We start from the raw sequence: 21,196 nt of genomic DNA, 5'->3' as shown, positions 1-21,196 counted from the left end.
CATCTCAGTTTAAGAAAGGTAGGTTACGAAACCCAGTTTGACGAAAACGCTACACAACGCCATTTGAATTACCGCTTTTGATTCAATAGTTTTGATACATTAAAGAAGCAGCACGATCACATGAGCAATAACTTTTAGTGATTTAATGGTCGCATTTGTGCAGCCTAATCACAACACACTAGATCGCTCCCTTGAAAAAGAGGCAACAAGTATAAGAACTACTATGAATGAACTCTGGTCCCTGGCCTAAGTTCGGCTGAATTGGAGGTCTACCGCTGCTGCCTAATGCGCCTCTAGTCGTGGGAAGACAGAAGTCTAAAAAAGTTTGTAACTTTCTAGTATTTTATATAAGGATTTAGTTTCTAAGTTTTTACGCATTAAATATCCAGTAGATATATTAGAAAATGATATTAGAACTGTGAGAAAATCATGGTAGTATTTTTTTCTGGAACCGGAAGATTCAACTGGGTGGTAGAAGAGACGTTAACTGATAATGCATGGTGCAAAAGCCCCTCACAGGAATAACTAGGGAAGTTCTCAGCCCCAAACAACTTAGGACTCCGATAAGATTTATTCATAATCACTATTTAAGATTTCTGATTTTAAGATTTTTTCCATTTTTTTAATTCCTCGGTTTTCCAGTTTTTTCCAATAGCTTTCGGTTTTTTTTTTTTTTGCAACATGTGACTGAAATTGTCTGTGAAGTTTTAAAATTCCTTTTCGATTTTAATATTTCTTCCAATTTTTTTTTAATTCCTCGGTTTTCCAGTTTTTCTCAATAACTTTCGATGGTTCTTTTTTTGGAAAACTATTCAAATGTCTAAGAGATATTTTTCCAACACCTGCACCTTTTATTCCCTATGGCCAACAGAACTGTCCGTTTCATTCACCAAAAATTGTGACTTTTACATAGCATTGTCTGCAACAACCCTAAATTCCATTTTTTTTTCCAATTAGATCCAATTTCGGTAGCTGAGGTATCATATTCCAGTTACTGATGTGCGTGTTTCGACCACCAAGGAAGTACCTTAAAAAACTGCGCGTGTAGGACGGAAAAAGCTGGGGAAAATTTTAGCGCAAAATCCGATTGGGTGCTGAGCAAAAAGGGGATGGGCTGGATTCCCGGGAAAGAAGCCTATAAAGGGATCAGTTATTGAGACTGTTGCTTGCAGTCAAGTTACATGGCCCCCCTGATAGCATGGGAGTAGAAGATAGAGTGTGCATACCTAAGAAAAGAGCGAGTTTACGAATTATAAACTGGAGTAATAGTGAAAAAGAAAATGATTCTCCAAGTGATGACTCCCATCAGGGGGTAAATACTAGGGAATTGGATGGATCCTGTAGCGTTATCAAGTATGGTATGTAACTGCTTATTATATAGATTATATGCAGTGAGCAAATGTATAATATTATTAATTCAGTTGGTTTTTTTCGAAAGTAAATTTAAAACGAAGTTTAAACATACTTAATTACTAAGTTTGTTCAAGTCCCGACTATAGCCATCAAGGCCGTATCCAGGGTTTTGTTCGGGGGAGGGGGTGTATTTCTCAAGAAAATATGAAAACGCATCGAAAATTTGTCCGATAAACATTTTGGAGAGGAGGGGGTCTAAACTCCCCCTTCCCACTGGATGCGGCCATGATAGCTAGTCTGAAGGTAAAATAGCCAAGGTACTTCATTTTATAGTTAAAGCACTTTACCCATTCTAAACTTTTTACCTTCAGAATCATATCCCCTAAGATAAAAGTAAGCTTTATTTAATTTTCTTGATAAATCCATTTTTAAGTTTAGAGTGCATTAGTTTATTTTTTTAGAATAAAAGAAATCCATTTTGGCCCACTTTAAAGCGTACAAAACCAGAAAAGAAGAACACGGCAATAAACTTTACAGTCCCTAAAAGTGGAGATGGTCTCCCATTTATGGCCCTTGAACAAGGAAGTAAAATAGGGGGTTCAGACCCAACCATCCCGTGCGCACACTCTTCCAGCTTATGTTCCCAAAATTTCTCCAGGTACCCATATAGAGTTGGGATGACTCTGGCCTGCCTAAAAAGGTCACGCCACTAACCCCCGATCCAAACAAAACAACCAGCGATAGGTGGACTTGAACACTCCGTCCTCAAAGATAAAGGATTTCAAGTTTAGTACACCAACCACTCTTGGAGGGTGGTTCAAAACCGTACAAACAAGAAATGGAGTAAAAATGAAAAGCTTAAAGAGAAAACCATCTTTAGAATTGGGAAAAGAATACTGAAAGCGAACATTAATCGATAGATTGCTTGTAGATAATACAAAATGGCAAAAATGAAAAAAATGATTTTAAATCTTGTTAAACACATTCCATTCTAGCAAACTTCCGGCAATGGAAGAGTTCAGAACAGAATATATTTGTACGAAATGTTCCTACAACAGCAGGAAACATGGATTAGCAATTTCCAAGAGCAATTCTGCCAGCTGGTACAAAATTTTATCAATTCTAATTGTCCATTTTAAGTTTCGATATCACTCTTTACTTACACTAGAATTTTTTTTATCTAATTTCAGCCTGGTTTTGGTTATATGTCTAATTTCAGTGTTATCTAGTATATGAATCCCCCTAAACTGTTATCACTCAAGTTATTGCAAAAAAACTTCTGATCTTTTAAATAAAAATTATAACAGTTCTAGAATTATTAGCATATTTCAAAGGAGTTTAACCAAGACTCTAGAAGCAGAAAGTTCAAGGTTGAACTTCCATGTAGGAATAGTCTCTTTGATTTTAGTTTTAATGATCGCATATTTTTTGTAGGTCTTATTTCATATTTGTGTATAAATTTTGCTAAAGACGGTCCTTGGATATACATTCATTTCCCGATAAAAATTTCACCCTCTTAGATTTGTTCCTTATTGCTAAAAATAAAAAAAAGGTTTTTTTTCAAATGAAAGTAAGGAGCGACATTAAAACTTAAAACGAGCAGAAATTATCCCATATATGAAAGGGGCTGTTGAGTTGTGCGAAAGAGTCAAACTTTAGCGTAAAGAGCGTGGCGTTGAGGAGGGAACAGCCACCTTCATATACGTGATAATTTCTGTTCGTTTCAAGTTTTAAGTTCGCTTCTTACTCTCAGTTGAAAAAACTTGTTTTTTCTATTTAATTTCTGTATATTTTTGATGTTTTGATTTCGGTTCACCGCACAAGAATAATTAAAAGAAAATCTGCATATTATTATTATTTTTTTTTTTTGGCTAAATGGCTTTCTCATAGTTTTGATCGGATGATTTTGAGAAAAAAAAGGGGTAGCAGAGGAGGCCTAGTTGCCCTCCAAGTTTTTGGTTACCTAAAAAGGCAAGCGAGGTATTGAGGAGGAGACAAATCCCCTCATGTACGTAATAATTTTTGTTCGTTTAAGTTTTAATGCTGCTTCTTACTTTCAGTTGAAAAAAAAGTTTTTTATTTATTTTCTCATTGTTTTTTTTTTAATAATACTAGAAAATCCTGGGCCCCCTTCATGGAAATTCTCTTCCCCCATGATAAATTCCTCCATAAAAAGATCCTCCCACGTACCCCCCCCCCAACCAGAAAAAATACTTCTGAAAACGTATATATACTTCCCAATAACTATTACTATACTTAACAATGGTCAAAGTTTGTAACTTGCAGCCCCTCCCCTGCGGGCTGTGGGGACTAGTTATTAGATCTTTTTTACTATCCTGAACAAAACAGATATCTCAAAATTTTGATCCGGTGATTTGGGAAAAAACAGCCTGGGAGGGGGCCTAGGTACCCTCCAATTTTTTTGGTAACTTAAAAGGGGCACTAGAACTTCTAATATCCTTTTAGAATGAGTCCTATCGTGATATTCTAGGACCACTGAGTCGATACGATCATCCCTGGGAAAAACAAACAACAAATAACAGCAAATAAACACGCATTCGTGATCTGTCTTCTGGCAAAAAAAAATTACAAAATTCCATATTTTTGTAGATAGGAAGTTGAAACTTCTGCAGAAGGGTTCTTTGACACATAATCTGATGGTGTGATTTTTGTTAAGATTCTATGACTATTAGGGGGTGTTTCCCCTTTTTTCTAAAATAAGGCCAATTTTCCCAGGCTCGTAACTTTTGATGAGTAAGACTAAACTTGATGAAACCTATATATTTAAAATCAGCATTAAAATCCAATTCTTTTAATGTACCTATTGGCATAAAAATTCCGTTTTTTTTAGTTTCGGTTACCATTGAGCCGGGTCGCTCCTTACTACAGTTGGTTACCATGAACTGTTTGATACCGTTTGTTGTTTGCATAAAGTAAGAATTTTTTTTGTTACTGCGGCTAGAATGCCAGTTTTCAGATAAGATTACCAGAGACTTATTTGTTTTCTCGTAATATTTCAGTCTCTGTTAATTAGTAGACATGTTTCATAATGTATTATTAACACCTTTTAAGTCTGGCTTCGAAGTATTGGCGTAAATGTGGAAGAATCCTGGAGATGGTTGATACATTTTCCAATAAAAGTGGTAACCCAAAACTGTGGTAACCGAAGACTAAACTGTGGTAACCCAAGAAAAAATACTATAGAGATTAGAATTAACCAAAATTGAGAGGTTGGCAAATTGAGTTATTTTAGAGGTTGAAAAATTGTTGTATTGAGAGGTTTGCAAATTCAGAAGTCGGCATAATCAATCAACCAATCAATCAATCAATCAATCAATTTATTAATACTAAATTGGTAAAACAAAAGGCATAAAAAGGTAAAAAAGTATAATTATAGTTACAAAACACTAATAAAATGGTTTATGCTTGAAACTTTTTGAAAGTGCAAACAAAAGTCTGTTCACAAAATTAGGTCTGAAAGGGGTCCAGTATAAACACATGTACAGCGTATTTTGCTTAAAGTAACTAGTATTTTTTCAAACAGGCTGACATGCGTGGATGAGAACCATTTAACAAGATAAGATTAAACTTATTGATAAAAACAACTATAACAAGCAATTAAAGCCAAAATGGACTTGTAGGTAGAACAATATAAAAGTCAAAACATAAACCATAAGTATAAAGTGAGTTAATGAGAAGTAACAATAAAGAAATTAGTCAAAATAAGTGATAAACAAAAAATCTTCCGCCTAAAACGTATATATATATATATATATATATATATATATATATATATATATATATATATATATATATATATACATAATGCAAAGCATAAAGCTGAAGCTTAAAGTGCGTCAAAGGGAGACAGTAAAAGGAAAATAAAAAGGTACAGAAAAACAGCATTTGATTCCTGAAAGATGCTAAAATTCCAACAATAATTATTATTTGATGAAATGTTCTGCCCTCTGCCCCCTGCTAAATACCTAGCTCATATACAGCTATATATAGAGAATATAGAGTATATATAGAAAATATAGAGGTCATAAAATAAATAACGGATTTAAAGACACTAGGTTTAACACCTTCTTTCTTTTTCATTTCTCCCATGTGCATTATTGAGTTGAAGAATTTTCTTTTGAAGAAAAGAAGGAAGTCCATTTATCATATTTTTAATACACTAGCAAATCCTTCAAGAGTTTCATGATTAATAATTTTTTGGATGCTTTTTAGACCTTTGAAAAAGCGCTCTAGAGATAGGGAGAAAGGAGAAAGTTTCAAGGGAAAGCTGAAAACTTTTGGAAAGAGTTCGTCAAAGAAAACTCTAACCTGTTGAACTAGTTTATTTAAAAAGACTGCAAGTTTAGCAAAGAAAACAACCACAAACTAAAGCATCGTAAAAAGAAAAGTTTTGATAAAACATGTTGAATGCTCTTGCTGAGCTCCGTAAAGCTTAGAACTTCGTAGCAAGCATATTCTGTTTAAAGAAGTCAGTATAAATGCCCTAGTCTAAAAATTCCAGTAGAATACAATATCCCCCCCTCTCTTGACCTATATTAGGTCTATCCATATCAAAAAACCGTTTAAAAATCAATAGTTTTTAGGGCATTACTGAAATTCGTCAGTGTTGCCACGATGAACCGCGAACATATATAAGCAAAGCTAATTAATTAATTAAATTAAATGTGACATTTCTTTCGATAATTTCAAACATTAAAAATCTTTAGATTACCATCTACACCTTCAAAGTTGGTTGCAACTTCTGAAGCTGTTTGGTTTCATATTTTTTTTTTCGTCTTATTTTTGTTCATTTTTCACCCATTTTACCTTCAGTTGTAAATATGAGCATTCGTTACTATCAAAAGTGCATTACTGCATATATAGTTTTTATTCACAAATATAATTAAGTTTTCATTTTTCTAATTTTTTTTATGATAAATGCAAGCTTCCACTTGGGCCTAACCAATTCAAATAATTAGGTTTCATTTTCACTCTGATTTGTACTTTCAATAGATTAAATCTTTAAATTTAATTGAATTAAACTTAAAGTTAAATTTAAATTGAAATAAACTATATTGAATAAATTTACACTGACGCTTATATCCCAAATATCCCCCAAAGCTAATCAGAAAGTCATCTCCACTAATTTAAAAAGCAGTATATTACTTTTATGGATTGCACAGGAAGGCAAACAAACTTTCGATTGCTAACGATATTGACAATATTTCCATATTGATTATTTTGACGATATTGACGATATTGATCGACACTGACGAATAGTTTTTTTTATTCAATGAAGATTTGTATCTAGCATTCAAATTAAAAAGAATATAGTTTTAATATTAAAATGTCAAAATTTAAAAATTTTCTTAATTATTTATAGGAGACAAATTACATTTTCGAAATATTCAACATTTTAATTATATTGAGACTTAAGTGAGATATAGATGCACGGATTAGAAAAAAATCAATCCAGTGTATATCCCTTAATAGATTGGAATATAAACACTCCAGATGGTAAATCATAACCTGATACGCCTGATAAATTCAGACGGTGTCATACGACACCGTCTGAATTTCCACACCCTAAGTGCTGCAAGTGAATTACTTTTCAGGTCGTTACGTTTTAAATCTAGATTCAAAATATCTTTAAGAGATTGTTCGCTTATGCGTAAAATTTCTTCTATCTCTGCGCTTAAAACTGAACTTAGTAATTATATATACTCGTAATTTAAATTATATAGTATATTATATGATATATTATATTATATATATTATATATTATATAATATATTATATTATATAGTATAGTATTATACTATATAATTATATAGTATTATATAGTATATTATTATATACTATACTTATATTATAGTATATAGTATATAGTATATAGTATATAGTATATAGTATATAGTATAAAGTATATAGTATATAGATTATATTATATAGTATATTATATGAGTATATTATATATACTCGTAATTTAAAGACATAAACTAAAGTTTTCGCAGTTTTCTTGTCATTGCTATTACAGAGCATATCTCAAATACAGAAATACAGAATACTTAAAATACAAATTATTTCCAGCGAGAAATGGAAATAAAGAAAACAGTGAAGTTCATTCACAGAATATGGCGCAACAGTGGTACATTCCAGCTTGGAAATTTTAAAAAAATTATTGGTTGACCTTACAAACTCACCTATGAATTCAGTCCCAAATACGTCAAGATAACGTTAACATCAATTTATCTTCAACTGCCAGCAAATATTACTGTATTTTCTACTTTGTTAAAAAGAAATCCACTAGATTCTCTAAAAAGATCACTAAATCAGCAAATAAATCAGATTATTGAAGCAAATCACTAATATTCTAGAAAATCACTAAATCTTGTAAAAATCACTAGATTTAGTGAAAAGTCACTCGTTTTACAAAAAACTAGAAATCTCTTGCTAGAAAAAAACACTAGGCAATATAAATCACCAGAAATATTGAAAAATCATAAAGGATGGCAACCCTGGTCAAATGAATGAGGCACTGACCGCAACAGCATCTTTAAAGATACGTATATTCGGTTGAACAATACACGACTTGTTAAAGGTTATTAGTCACTAAAGAATAACATCGTTTGGATTTTTAATCGTTTTATTTAGTTAATCTAATTAATCTTATTCCAACTGTCTTTCTATTTACGATATTCAAATATTAATGCTTTCATGAGAAATTGAATATTTCATGAGAAATAGCCATAAGGATTATCAGTCCACAAGGAACAGTCCAACGATGTCCTAACATTTATACTTCCATGAGCAATGAAACATTTCATGAGAAACCAAGCAACCGAAATTGATCAGCCGATCAAATTTTGAAATTCGAAATAGATCAGGATAAATATAATAAGACTTGATTTTACTTTTATAGCCTTTGCAGCCAAAATCTCTTTTATTTCAAAAAATTACCCTAGTTTTTACAGTTTTGATACCAACTATTTTGATCAAGTTTGATCCATGAATGTACACAATTTATGTCATTTCTCACGAAGTACATTTTTGGGATAAGGGGGAAATAGAAAACTTCAAATTCTTCAGGAACGAGAAAAAAAAAGTTTTAGCGATTAATCTTCTGAAGTTAGAATGAACCTGGTAAAATGATTTAAATTGTTTCTAGAGGAAATAACGATTCAGACATAGTGAACGGTAACAAATACTGAAAAAAAAAATCAAATGTATTTTTATTTGGTGTGTATGCATTTTTACTCCTTTCTAATTCATGCTGTTCAACCCGACTCCTCAAACTCAACCCTCGTTCAGCTCCACCCGGCCTTAAGCTAGGCTCTACCGATAGGGGTTGATCTGAATCGGTTTAATTGATTGTTGGTTGAGTTGTATGTTGATTGGGGGTTGAGTTGTATGGGGGTTGAGCCAAACAAGATTGAGTTATTTGGTTTGGAGATGCACGGGAGTTGAGGCGACCAGAGTAAAGATTAATGAGGGTGAGTTGATAGGGTCTAGTTGCATTGGGACGAATGAATTTAGGCATATGACTAATCAATCTAACATGGGCCCATAAATGAGCCTAGCTCTACTTAACAATAATGGTCATGTGCCCCCTTATATCACAGATTGTATTTTTGCATTTTTTTAGATTGAAAAAAAAACAAAAAAACTATAGATATGACTACAATAACGTACACGGGATTAAAGAGAGTCCCAAGGGCTCGGGAAACCTCCTTGCAATTCTCCTCGTAGTTTACACACAACTCCAATAAGTTTTCTGCTGTATAAAAGTTGTTCCTTCATTTTTCAAAACTTATTTTTCAAATACATCTTTTTTCCTCTTACGTGCCTGTTAAAAGTACTGTAAATTTACCACCCAAATTCCAAAAGAGAGTCCCCCATCCTTGTCGTTACCATATATACGTTGAAAATGTTAACGTGCTGACAATATCTTATAGAATCTTCAAAAATTCTGAGAAAAATTTGTACCCAACTAGTTCAAAATGACACCAAAAAGACTGAAATAGAAAAATTAAGTTTAGAAACTAGGCTTCAAGAATCGAAGTCAACTTCATATTTTATGCATTGCTGAAAGCCAATTTCTCATGAGGGACTCTAACCAGTTATTTTATTTCAAGTTCCTATTCATCTTTGGAGTACTATTCAACGAAATTCGATAATCAAAAAATAGCCATCCTAGGTAGTGTGCCTCATTTGTGAGGTTAATTTCCCAAAGGAGGTTGAAATGTCAAATGATGGGGAGATGTAAGTCAAAGAACATAAGGTCTGACTCAGCATGAGGTCCTTTGCGTCAACAGGCGGTTGTAAATGAGCCTATTGTTATCGAATGAGATAGTAACTTCGCATTGAAATCCTTTAACGTCAGCAAAATGGCTTGTGTAAAACTTAAAATAATTTAGTTTTTTTTTAGCGTAGGAGGACCTTTCCATTTACTCTTTTAAAATACCAGTGACTTAATAGCAGGGTTACTACTCTAGTTATCTATTTGTAGTGTTTTTTTTGTCTAAACAAAAAATCACTAAATCAGCACATAAATCACTACAATATTGAAGAAAATCACTAAATCAACCAAGAAATCACTTGAATATAGCGATCTTTTTCGTCGGTCGACAACCCTGCTTAACAGTGGTTGAAGTGGAACAATGCGGCAAGTTGCTTTGCCTAGGTTGTGAACATGAATTTACGCTAATGTAGGATTTTCGTTTATGAAAAGTTTGTACGATCGAGGTAAGAAAAAAAAACTTTATTATCATTTCGAAAAAAGGATCGAAACTCTGAATTTATAATGGAATAGACTGCAACTAATTTCATAGACCACACTGCTTTTCCATTTACGAAAAAAAATAATTGAAGAAAAAGTGGGTTTAATTTCTTATAAAGCAGTGACAACAAAATAAAATAAAAACTACACTTTAGCTAACCAAAAAATAAAAATACTCCGAATATTTCGGCCCCACGTCCGGGAGCCTTTCTCAACAGAAAAAAAAAAAACAAAAAAAGAGAAAATTCGAACAATTTAAGACTATTTTTAAGACATTATAAAAATGCCACGACAACTAAACCAACATAAAAAATATAAACAATCAAAAATATAAGAAACAAAAACTCACATTTTAAAACACATTTAAACATTCCCGCAACTGACTGTAACTTTAGAAAAACTGAAGTTATTGTTTATATTGGCACTAAAGTGCCAATTTTTATAATGTCTTAAAATTAGTCTTAAATTGTTGTAATTTTCTCTTTTGTTGTTGTTTTTTTTTCCGTTGAGAAAGGCTCCCGGACGTGGGGCCGATATATTCGGAGCATTTTAATTTTTTTGGTTAGCTAAAGTGTAGTTTTTATTTATTTTGTTGTCACTGCTTTATAAGAAATTAAACCCGCTTTTTCTTCAATTTTTTTTTTTTCGTAAATAGACTGCAACATTTTTTTTTAAACTGGAATGAATACCAGTAATATTACGCTGTATATTTCTAGTGAAACCACACCATAATTGTTTCACCTAAATGATATAAATTGTACGCTTGAATTCATTCTGGAAGATACTCCATTTTTAAATATAGGATAAAAACTATGGATTTACGTATGTTTCTAGTAATTTATGTGAAACAACTATCAGAATCCCTGTATGCGAGGTTTCTGGTGTTGAAATTTGGTGCTAAAATATCTAAAATTTGGAATAAAAACTAATGATTTATGCATGTTTCTGATAAATTAGGTGAAACAACTACCAGAAACAACGTTTGTAAAATTTCTGGCGTTATAATTTGGTATTACAATTTTAAAAATTTGGGATTAAAACTAATGATTTACGTATGTTTCTGGTAATTTAGGTGAAACAACTATCAGAAACCCTGTTTGCAAGGTTTCTGGTGTTAAAATTTGGGTTTAAAGTTTTAAGAATTTGGGATAAAAATTAATGATTTACGCATGTTTCTGGTATTTTAGGTGAAACAACTACCAGGAACACTGTTTGCAAGGTTTCTGGTGTTAAAAATTGGTGTTAACATTTTGGTGGGTAATAAAAACCCTGTTTGCATGGTTTCTGGTGTTAAAATTTGGTGTATTTTTTTTATTTAGGTAAAAACTAATCATTTACGCATGTTTCTGGTAATTTAGGTGAAACAACTGCAAGGTTTCAAGTCCCTGTTCGCAAGGTTTCTGGTGTTAAAATTTTTCAAATTTGGGATAAAAACTAATGATTTACGTATGTTTCTTGTAATTTAGGTGAAACAACTACCAGAAACCCTGTTTGCAAGGATTCTGGTGTTAAAATTTTTAAAATTTGGAATAAAAACTAATGATTTACGCATATTTCTGGTAATTTATGTGAAACAACTACCAAAACCTTTGTTTGCAAAGATTCTGTGTTGAAATTTGGTGCTAAAATTTTTAAAATTTGGTATAAAAACGAATGATTTATGCATGTTTCTGGTAATTTAGGTGAAAAAAAAAACTACCAGAAACCCTGTTTGCAAGGTTTCTGGTGTTAAGATTGGGTGTTGAAACTTTTAAAATTTGGGATAAAAACTAACGATTTACGCCTGTTTCTGGTAAAGCAATGCATTCACATTTCTTTTGTTTAATCTAAATAGGGTAAGGTCTGGACTTGAATGCATACTGAAAGAAACTGAACATTAACTTTTTTTTATTTCTTTTTTTAAAGTGACAACGCATGTGTTTCTCGTGTCACTTAATCTGTATTACCAAATTATTTTGAAATCTCTGACGCATACCATGAATAAAAAGTTTAATCCCTTTATGAGATATGAGATATATATTTATTAAAAAAACAAAACAAATACTATTCGCCTTTCGCCTACCAAGAAAGGCAATGAGCTTGGAAGAGCAAGCAAGGTTATCACCCTCAGCTAATTAAAACCACATTCAAATCACACTACTCAATACAAAAGAAACTCAACTGATAAAGGAAGAAAGGAAAAAAAGAGAAAGAGGAAAAAGACAAGAAGAAGATCGAAAAAAATTAACAGAAAAAATTTAACAGCAAGTAAATCAGGGAACTGCCTTGAATAGAATGACAACCTGGAACGGGCCTTGCATCAAAATTATTCACGAGATAAAAGAAACTTCTTTACCCGTGACTTGAAAGCCGGAAGACTAGGCACATTTTTCACACCCTCGGGCAAAATATTCCAAACATGGGGACCATAATGGCGAATCACAAAAGATGCCCGAGTAGTACTCCTAAACTCATGGGTTAAGTTATCAGCTTTTCTTGTATTATGATCATGACGGTCTCTATTAAAAGTAAAAAGATTTTCAAAAGCAGGGGTGAGCAGGCGATTCAAATATTTATACGAGAAAATCGCAACTTGGTAATCACGAATTTGGAATACATCCATTAACTTATTCTTTTTAAAATGCTCATGAGCAGGAACATCATCAGAATCATAACATTCCGATAATAATTTTACAACTCTATTCTGAAGTTTTTGTACTCTTTTGAAACATGTTACAAAATTACTTGCCCATATAAAGCATCCATACCTAATATATGGACAAAATATAGAAAAATAAATCATTTTTAGAATGTTTTTTGGGACTAGATTTTTAATTCTTCGCATCACCCCAAGACCTCTGCTTAATTTTTCGGCTATAGCATTTGAATGGTTTTTCCACGACACGTTTTCATCAATTAAAAACCCCAAATATTTTGTTGTTGCTACTCTTTTTATCACATTTCCTCGAACCATGATTTGATCATTGCCTGAAGCGTATGTGCTCAATACAAAATAAGATAAATGACTTCTATATCTGAATGAGTTTCTTTTTTTAGGCTCAACCAATACAAGTGACCCTATCAAGTATAGGCCGTATGACCTACCCACTGACAAGATGGGAGAAAATATTGATATATACGAGGCAAGCTCTGCCTTACTTCAACTAACACGTCATACTGAGTCCCCCGAGTCAGGATTTGGGAGCAGTAGCGAAGAAGACCAGCCAAAACTATCACATGATTACCAATACTATCATCAAGTATCTTCACAAGAGTTTAAAGATGACAGTTACCATCACCCTCTCTATCAAGGTGTATTTAAACCAATTGGTAAGAGAATGCCTGGCGACCTTTATCGACCTTATGCAGACCTTGTAAAAAAAGAGACTGACATAGAGATTCGTGAGCAAAGAGATATATCTACAGCACAAGCAATCCTTGACCTGAGTAAAAGTAGCTCATGTTTTGAGATGCCACTATCCCCCGATGTACCTGTACCCACAACCCCTGTATACAAATCTGAAACTATAACGTATACATATGAAGCTTTCTTCGTCAGTGATGGCAGATCAAAACGAAAGGCTGATTACAATTCAGAATCAGAAGGCGAGACAACGTCTAAAACATCGAAGTATGTCTGCTCAGAATGTGGTAAGGCCTATGCAACTTCTTCGAATTTATCTCGACATAAGCAAACGCACAGAAGTCTAGATTCTGGAGCTGCTAAAACCTGTTCAACTTGCGGAAAAGCTTATGTCTCAATGCCTGCTCTAGCTATGCATGTGTTGACACACTCTCTGAATCACGTCTGCAACATATGTGGTAAAGCTTTTTCTCGACCTTGGCTTCTTCAAGGTCATCTACGATCACATACTGGTGAAAAACCATTTGGATGTGCTCACTGTGGCAAAAATTTTGCAGATCGATCCAACCTCCGTGCCCATATGCAAACCCACTCAGCAAGGAAGAGCTATAGTTGCGAGCGCTGTGGAAAGTGTTTTGCACTGAAATCGTATTTGAACAAACATCATGAGTCAGCGTGTTTCCGTGATTCCAGTATTTCTAAAGATGAGGAAAGTCAGTCCTGATATAAAACTATTTTGACTAGTCAATTGTAGAACTTTAAAATTATCTAGTCAACTTAGCCCACAAAGCAGCTATTAGCTTGAGTAATGTCTGTTTTTTATCACGTGAGTCTGGTAGTTTTTCACAATCATTTACATGAATCATGCGTTTTTCACGTTTATAGTTATCAGTAGATTTGTAACTGTTTGGTATAGCAATAATGTATGTCATAGCAAAGCAACACAAACTACCAGGTCTTTTTCCTTCTCAAAATATTCATATGTATTTCCACCGCATTTTTATATTTACACCCAACCTTTTAAAACTTTGGACCGTCTCGCACAGTCTTCTGAAATACAAAACTAGGTTCACTGAAGCTCCTGGTTCACTCAGTACTTGTGCCGCCACCGAACTTGTAAGATATCTACTTAATCTGGGGATTGATCTAACTTAGCTTGGGGGATTGTATTTAGGAGGGTTCTTACGAGGCCATTAAGTGTCTATGACTAGATGATTGTGTATAATTTTCAGATTGCAGGGGGGGATTGGAGACGTGGCCGCACCCCTTTCTCCAGCCTGGAACCGTTCCGTTTGACTAGTGTGCTGTCTTATCTACTTAGTAGGGTTTCTTGCATAGTTTGACCCTTTTTGTAACTTTGATAGTCTTTTTATACCTGAAGTTGCTCAGTTAAGATATTAGGGTTACATTGAGTGTTTCTAGTCATTGTTGGAGATGGCGCTGCCAGTTCAGTCACTGCCTAAAATCCCAAAGCAATATTGATTAGATTTAGTCTTTTATTTCCATTTTGTTTTAGTTTTCTTAGCGATTATGACAAATTATACCTCGTATGCAAATTGCTTTCGTGATTTTAAATTTTAAAGTTATTTCTTATTTCAGAAATAGTTTTGAAACCATGTTTTTTTTTTAAATTTAGTATTGGTCTACCCCTTTTTTTCTAACGGTGATGTTTTTTTTGCTAGTTAAAAAGTAAAGAACGGATAAAATTGAAAAACTAGACTAGACTAATAAATGCAAAACAAAATATATAAATATGTTCGATTCTTTTTCAAGTATATTTTTGTATGGTTCCCTAGAGTATTTGGAGGATTCAGTGTAAATTTTCCTAAATGATTTGAAATTCAAGATCTTATACAGCTAGATTTTTACGGTATAAACTGTGACAGAAATATTTTCACAAGGTTTTGGCTTTTCTTTATTGGTATAAAAAGATAAAAGGAAATTATATTTCGGTTATAATCTTTTTTATCCTTAAAAACCAATTGTGTATTCTGTAAAAACAAACTTTTTCCAAACATTTTACCCCTTGCCCCTATAAATTTTGCAGGTATGCCTCCTTTTATAATTTTAAACTTTTCTTTTGAGAAAATTGTTAGGGTTTAAATAATGAGCATCATATTTCCAGGCAATTCTAGTTTAAATGTAGTATTTCCAACAAATCGTGTAAAAGGGCACAAAATGTCAGCTTCAAATGTAATTGTAATAAATGAATATTGAAAAACTTAATAACATAAAAACTAACCATGACCCTAATGTCATGATTCTTTTAACTTGGAGCTCCAGCTTAGGTTGCGGCCTGGGGACAAATGATAACGCACATAATAATACTTAATAAAATATAAATTCTTTGTTTCAGATGAGAGCAAATTAAATGCTGGACGATTGATAACCAATTTTTTACTAAATGTTGCTTATTAAATTTTTGTGAATACGGTTGACTAAAATCTTTAGTGTATTAATTTTTGCAAATAATCGTCAAATTGATAAAAATAGAGGCGTAAAAAACAACAGATTTTTAAGAACTAATGATCATTAAGGCATAACGCTCATGTTTTTTCATATTTTATTCGTAAATCATTAAAATTACCCATATTTGAATAATCATTAGAATATGTGTTAAGACATTAATTAATAATCCCTTCCAGGTTTGTAGTTAATCCATATTAGATTTGAAGTAAATACGTATTAAATTAAAATTTCCATCTGGAACGTACCCCTAGTAAATTAGCGTTTTTAGGTTTATAGTTCTATAGAATTTTCGAAGATTTTATCTATTTCATGGTACTCACTTATACCATTTTAAGATAAGGAAAACAGCTAGGCGTACAGCCCTTTCACTTTCCAAGTCTTGCTAATCTTTGCCCAAGGCGCAAATACTAGTCATGAAATCAATTTGCACGATAAGCGTTCAAATATACACGGGCTCGAGTATAGATCACCACCTTTTAACTTTAGGTTAAAAAAAAATATAGATGCATCAATTAGGTAGTAAATTAGTACATAAAAAGTGATACTAGAGTTATATATGACTTAGAAACGTGAAACAATATAGCTAGATATGCCAAAGAAATGCCAATTTATTTCAGCTTTAATTACTTATTTTGCGGAGTCAAAAAACAAAATCCATTATATTTTCTTACTTATTTGTGATAGAAATTTACTTTAACAGTAATAATAGTACTTATTTCATGTAGATATACAGTCTTATTTGTAATTAGTTTGGATATTAAATTGCAAATTCAATTATTCTCGTATGGCAAAGATCAAAGGACTATCTTATGTCCTATGTTTGCCAATAAATTTCACTTTATATTCTTACTAGCCCTCGGGATTGCTTATGTTAGGTACATACATAGCTAAAACAAGCGTATCACTTTTACGAGAGGGGATAAAAGGATGGGGGGGGGAATTTTCCCATATATCTGTATTGCCCGCATTAGATTTTGAAAAAAAATATTTTTTTTTCGTTTTTTTATGGACATTTTAATAAGAAATCGTACAGACAGCAATACCACCCCTCCCCCCGGGTAGATTTTGAAGAGTTACATCCCCCAATATTTCCGTGAATAGACGTGAATGAGCATGAACGTACACAAATGCCCTTTTTTTATTCGAACAAAGAAATTTGTCATCAGTTGCATGGAGTGACGGGATTCTGTAGGATGTGATCTAGGGCCCAGAAAAAACAGAATATTATATTTTATTATGTATTCATAGTGATTAATAGCTGAAACAGACCATTTTAATCATAGACCCTCCCCTCCCCCTCTCCATGGAATTTTACTACGTCAATTTTTCTCATATAGTGTCGTGAAAAAATTTTAGATCGCGAATTTTTACACATAGATCTAAAATTGAAAAAAAAAATATTTAGAAGGAATGGTGGCTTAACCTGGTTGAATGGTGGTGGAAGACTGTATAAAGACCTTATAAACGAAATATAAACTTCAAAAAATATTGTGTGACCTAGAGCAATGCAAATTCCTCCCCCTTCAAAACATTATCATTTTTCTTTTTTTCTGTTTAGTTCCTTTTTAATCCACCAGCCCCTACCCATTAATCAAGACCTTGATCTTTTCTTGGAAATTTGATTCGCTAAAATCAAAACATCTTTTTTATTTCTTGTTAACTTTTTTTTCGGAGAAATAGAGGTTTTAGGATCATTTCAATGAATTTCCCTTTTGAGGCTTAAACGTTCACTTATTTAGAAGCTCTTCAAATACAGAAATTTTCAAATAAAATTTTTAGGCTTTGCGCTACGGCCGAATCTTGAAGTTTATTTTGCCAACTGAAATAAATATTTTAAAAATTATTGTGCCGATTTTTGGATTTAATTAACCATGTCCAGTCATTGGATCTACTTAATCAGTCGGAGACATGAGAAAAACCACTGTATGCTTCATTTGCAAATCTACCTTGTTAAGTGAAAAATCTGCATCATTATTTGCCATAGTATATTCTAGCAGCCTCTTTTATCAACCTTCATTTTTGGTCTTATTGTGCTTTGATTGTGTGTTATCATAAAAAAAACACCATCTAGTTTTTTTTTAGTTCAGTTAACTGTGTCAACATCCAGTCATCCAATCTGGCGTATCGTTTGGCAACATAAAAAAAACACTAAATATTTGCAACTTAACCCTATTGAGCGTAAAATGTCACTATAATATGATTTTGGAATTTCAACACAGTATTTTCTTGCAATTTCAAGGTACTTTCACATTGTTGAGCGTATAAAGTAACCATAATAATAATCTCATAATTGAACCTGGTATTCTTTATTCGAAAATGGCTAATAACCTTTTAGTCAGTACGTTTTGATTGTAGATGTATACCATATTCTCAATGTTTGTAAATGATCATTTACTTTGTAGATAATTCGTTATTATTGAAATAGTGTGATGATTAATTAGGATTAGCGATCTCAGTGTATTCCAGTAAAGCTTTCTGTTTGATCTCATTAGTCAATTTATTTGACTTTTAATTAGTCAATTCTATTAATTAGTCAATGTGATTTAGATATTTAGTCACATTCCTCAAAATCACATATCAAAAACGTATTTATCATTATTAATTTTATTGTGCTTTTATAAACTGTTGTCAAAACACCATTAACAAGAAATAGGAAGGGGAAATTTTCTAAAATGTAAAATTTTACAGCATATTTTACTAATGCATAAATAGAGGTAATTAGTTCCACTCAAGCGTATATTTACTTTTAAGTATGCATGAAGTGATTTTTTCTCGGGCAAATCGAAATCAACTGCAGAATCATGATTCGAACCTCCACTCAAGCGTATATTTACTTTTAAGTATGCATGAAGTGATTTTTTCTCGGGCAAATCGAAATCAACTGCAGAATCATGATTCGAACCTTATTAGAGGTTAGCCTAAGAATTTAACTTAAACTGCAAGGACTTCAACAACAATAAAATCTCGAATTCTTTGCACACTCAATTTTTTCAGGGAAATAACAACACCCTTCTCCCTCCCCAACCTCAAAACAAGCCTTTCACCCTAAATCTTTAAGCTATTTCTGAAAATTTAAATTTAGTTCTTAGGACATGGGAGTAAGCTAGGATCTTTGAGACCCCCCCCCCTAAAATGTCATTATTTTTCCGCTTTCTGGCAATTTTTGTACAATTTGACTTTTTTTAATTTGTTGAAAAATTACTTCCAGACCCCCAAAAATCGTCCTCCCTCACTCCTTCAGTAAATTGGCAGATGGTCGAACTGAAACAAGACTGTCCAAGTTTTATGAAATATAAAAATAATAACAACTTCGTCAAATGCTCTGCAACCGTGGTGGGGAAGTTGAGAAATCCTTTAAAAGGGTAGATTCTCCTTAGTTACAATTTTTCTTAGTGGGTTCAAATCTTTCAAACTCTACAGCAACCTTTAACATAAAAACCCCTTTTTAGGTACACCAGTGATTTTATATTGTAACTCTACAAAAATAGAGCTGAATAATTTTTTCCATTCAGTACCCTCTACCCTCATGGAAATAACGTGAAAAAATTTATTTTGGTTGATTCAGCAAAACGTCCCTGTATTTTTGTTTTGCTTATTCAATAATCCTTCATCCATTTTTTGTTAATTCAACAAAATGTTTCCGTAGTGTTGTTCATTCATGCGTCATTATTTATTAAGCTACTTAGAAATTTGTTGTAATTTGATTTTATCCTTATTGTATTAAGCGCTTTGAGAAATGTGTGGATATTAATTGTATTGGACGCCGTATATTTTACAAAGCCTTTTTCCAATATTCAATATTTTGTTCTAGGAAAATAGTTAACTCAAGAAATCGTTTGAATTTATTTCAAATACCCATGTACAAACTTAAAACATTCTAAATCTACAAAAAAAAAAGTAGATATAGAATTAAAATAAGAATAAGCTTACTTAATCTTTTATGAGTGCAAAAACAGGTTATTAGAAAAAAGCCGAACCGGTTAGTGATGAAACCAGCATCAGATATGTCGAAATCAATACTGTCATGAATAAAACGCTAACTTGTTAAATATACGGTTTTCGAACAATTTTCGCTGGGTATTCGATAAGCAATAATATGTGTAGAAACGAGTCGCAATAAAAAGGCATTTCTGCTATATGCAAGACTCTCATGAGCAATATAGAGTAGTTGTTAGAAATAGTTCTCTTATTGTTATATATCTTTTACACTGTATTACTAGAAGGTCGTTAGTTTAATATGTTAGAATTATTTAGTTTGGCGCTTATACCTTTGTTAAACCCAGTTTTCTTCGCAATTTTAATAAATTATAGATGCATACGATATGTTTATTTTTGAAAAATATATCATACTTAGAGCTAGGCTCATAAGGTTACAATGGTCCCTCTCCACAACCTCCCTCTCCACAACCTCTTCACCGCTTTGGACAGAAAAATAATAATGAAGTGACGACCATGACAGCGCAGCATCCCAATGGCAACAATTCATATTTTCTTTGAAGAGGGGGGGGGGTGGCAAAATGTCTTTTGACATCTGGGGAGGTGTGATTTTTTTAAATGAAAATACCAAATAGGGTATCTCCGGTGAAATATAAAAACAGGGTACTTTTTCAACGAAAATACCAAGTAAGTTATTTTGAAAATCTCGAGAGAATCTAGGGGGTATATTTTCCCCTTAATAATTGGCGCCACTGCAGCAAACTTCTAGACGAAACAGCTTAGCGTCACTCTCTATCACCCACGTGTTTAATTCCGGGAGGGATTTAACACCAGACCTCATAGGATACACGACCTTTATTCATTCTTGCTGTTCATCTCGAAATAACGCCTTCAGCTCCTTTTGATTTTATCAGTCATAAGTTGATATGATTTCTTTCTCCGAGTAAAGCATTGGTAATCATGTCTGCCCAGTGTATAGTAAAGTGAAGATAGCCTCACTGCTACAGTTAACAGCCCTTCCCAAAAAAATAAATCTACCTGAGGCCAGCATATCAAGATCTTTTGCTATTTTGTTTTTGTATATTCACCACAATCGGTATCGCCCGGACTGAAAGTGGCGACTTTGCGTCAGAGCCTTCAAAGTTGCCAGGCTCAGTTACTGTTTAATCATATATAAAACTGGCTTTCAATTTGATGGGTTAGTCAACTTCATCCTAAGAAAAGTCACTTACGACCTATTGCAAGAGTGACAATAGTTACTTGCAATTTGTTCAACCGATGCAATGAAAGAATCTGTTAATTTGTCGAACGGCATT

General features: G+C 32.8%; 1 protein-coding gene across 1 annotated transcript; it reads left to right on the top strand.

Moving 5' to 3' along the window:
• Nucleotides 1–1,114: 1,114 nt before the first annotated feature.
• Nucleotides 1,115–17,332, top strand: LOC136028016 (transcriptional repressor scratch 2-like). Its single transcript, XM_065705569.1, has 2 exons — nucleotides 1,115–1,358; nucleotides 13,169–17,332. The coding sequence occupies exons 1-2, from the start codon at nucleotides 1,199–1,201 to the stop codon at nucleotides 14,197–14,199; spliced, it is 1,191 nt and encodes a 396-aa protein (XP_065561641.1). The 5' UTR covers nucleotides 1,115–1,198; the 3' UTR covers nucleotides 14,200–17,332.
• Nucleotides 17,333–21,196: the final 3,864 nt, after the last annotated feature.

The sequence above is a fragment of the Artemia franciscana genome, chromosome 6, assembly GCF_032884065.1.
Source record: "Artemia franciscana chromosome 6, ASM3288406v1, whole genome shotgun sequence".
Lineage (NCBI taxonomy): Eukaryota > Metazoa > Arthropoda > Branchiopoda > Anostraca > Artemiidae > Artemia > Artemia franciscana.
This window is presented reverse-complemented; position numbering and strand designations above follow the sequence as displayed.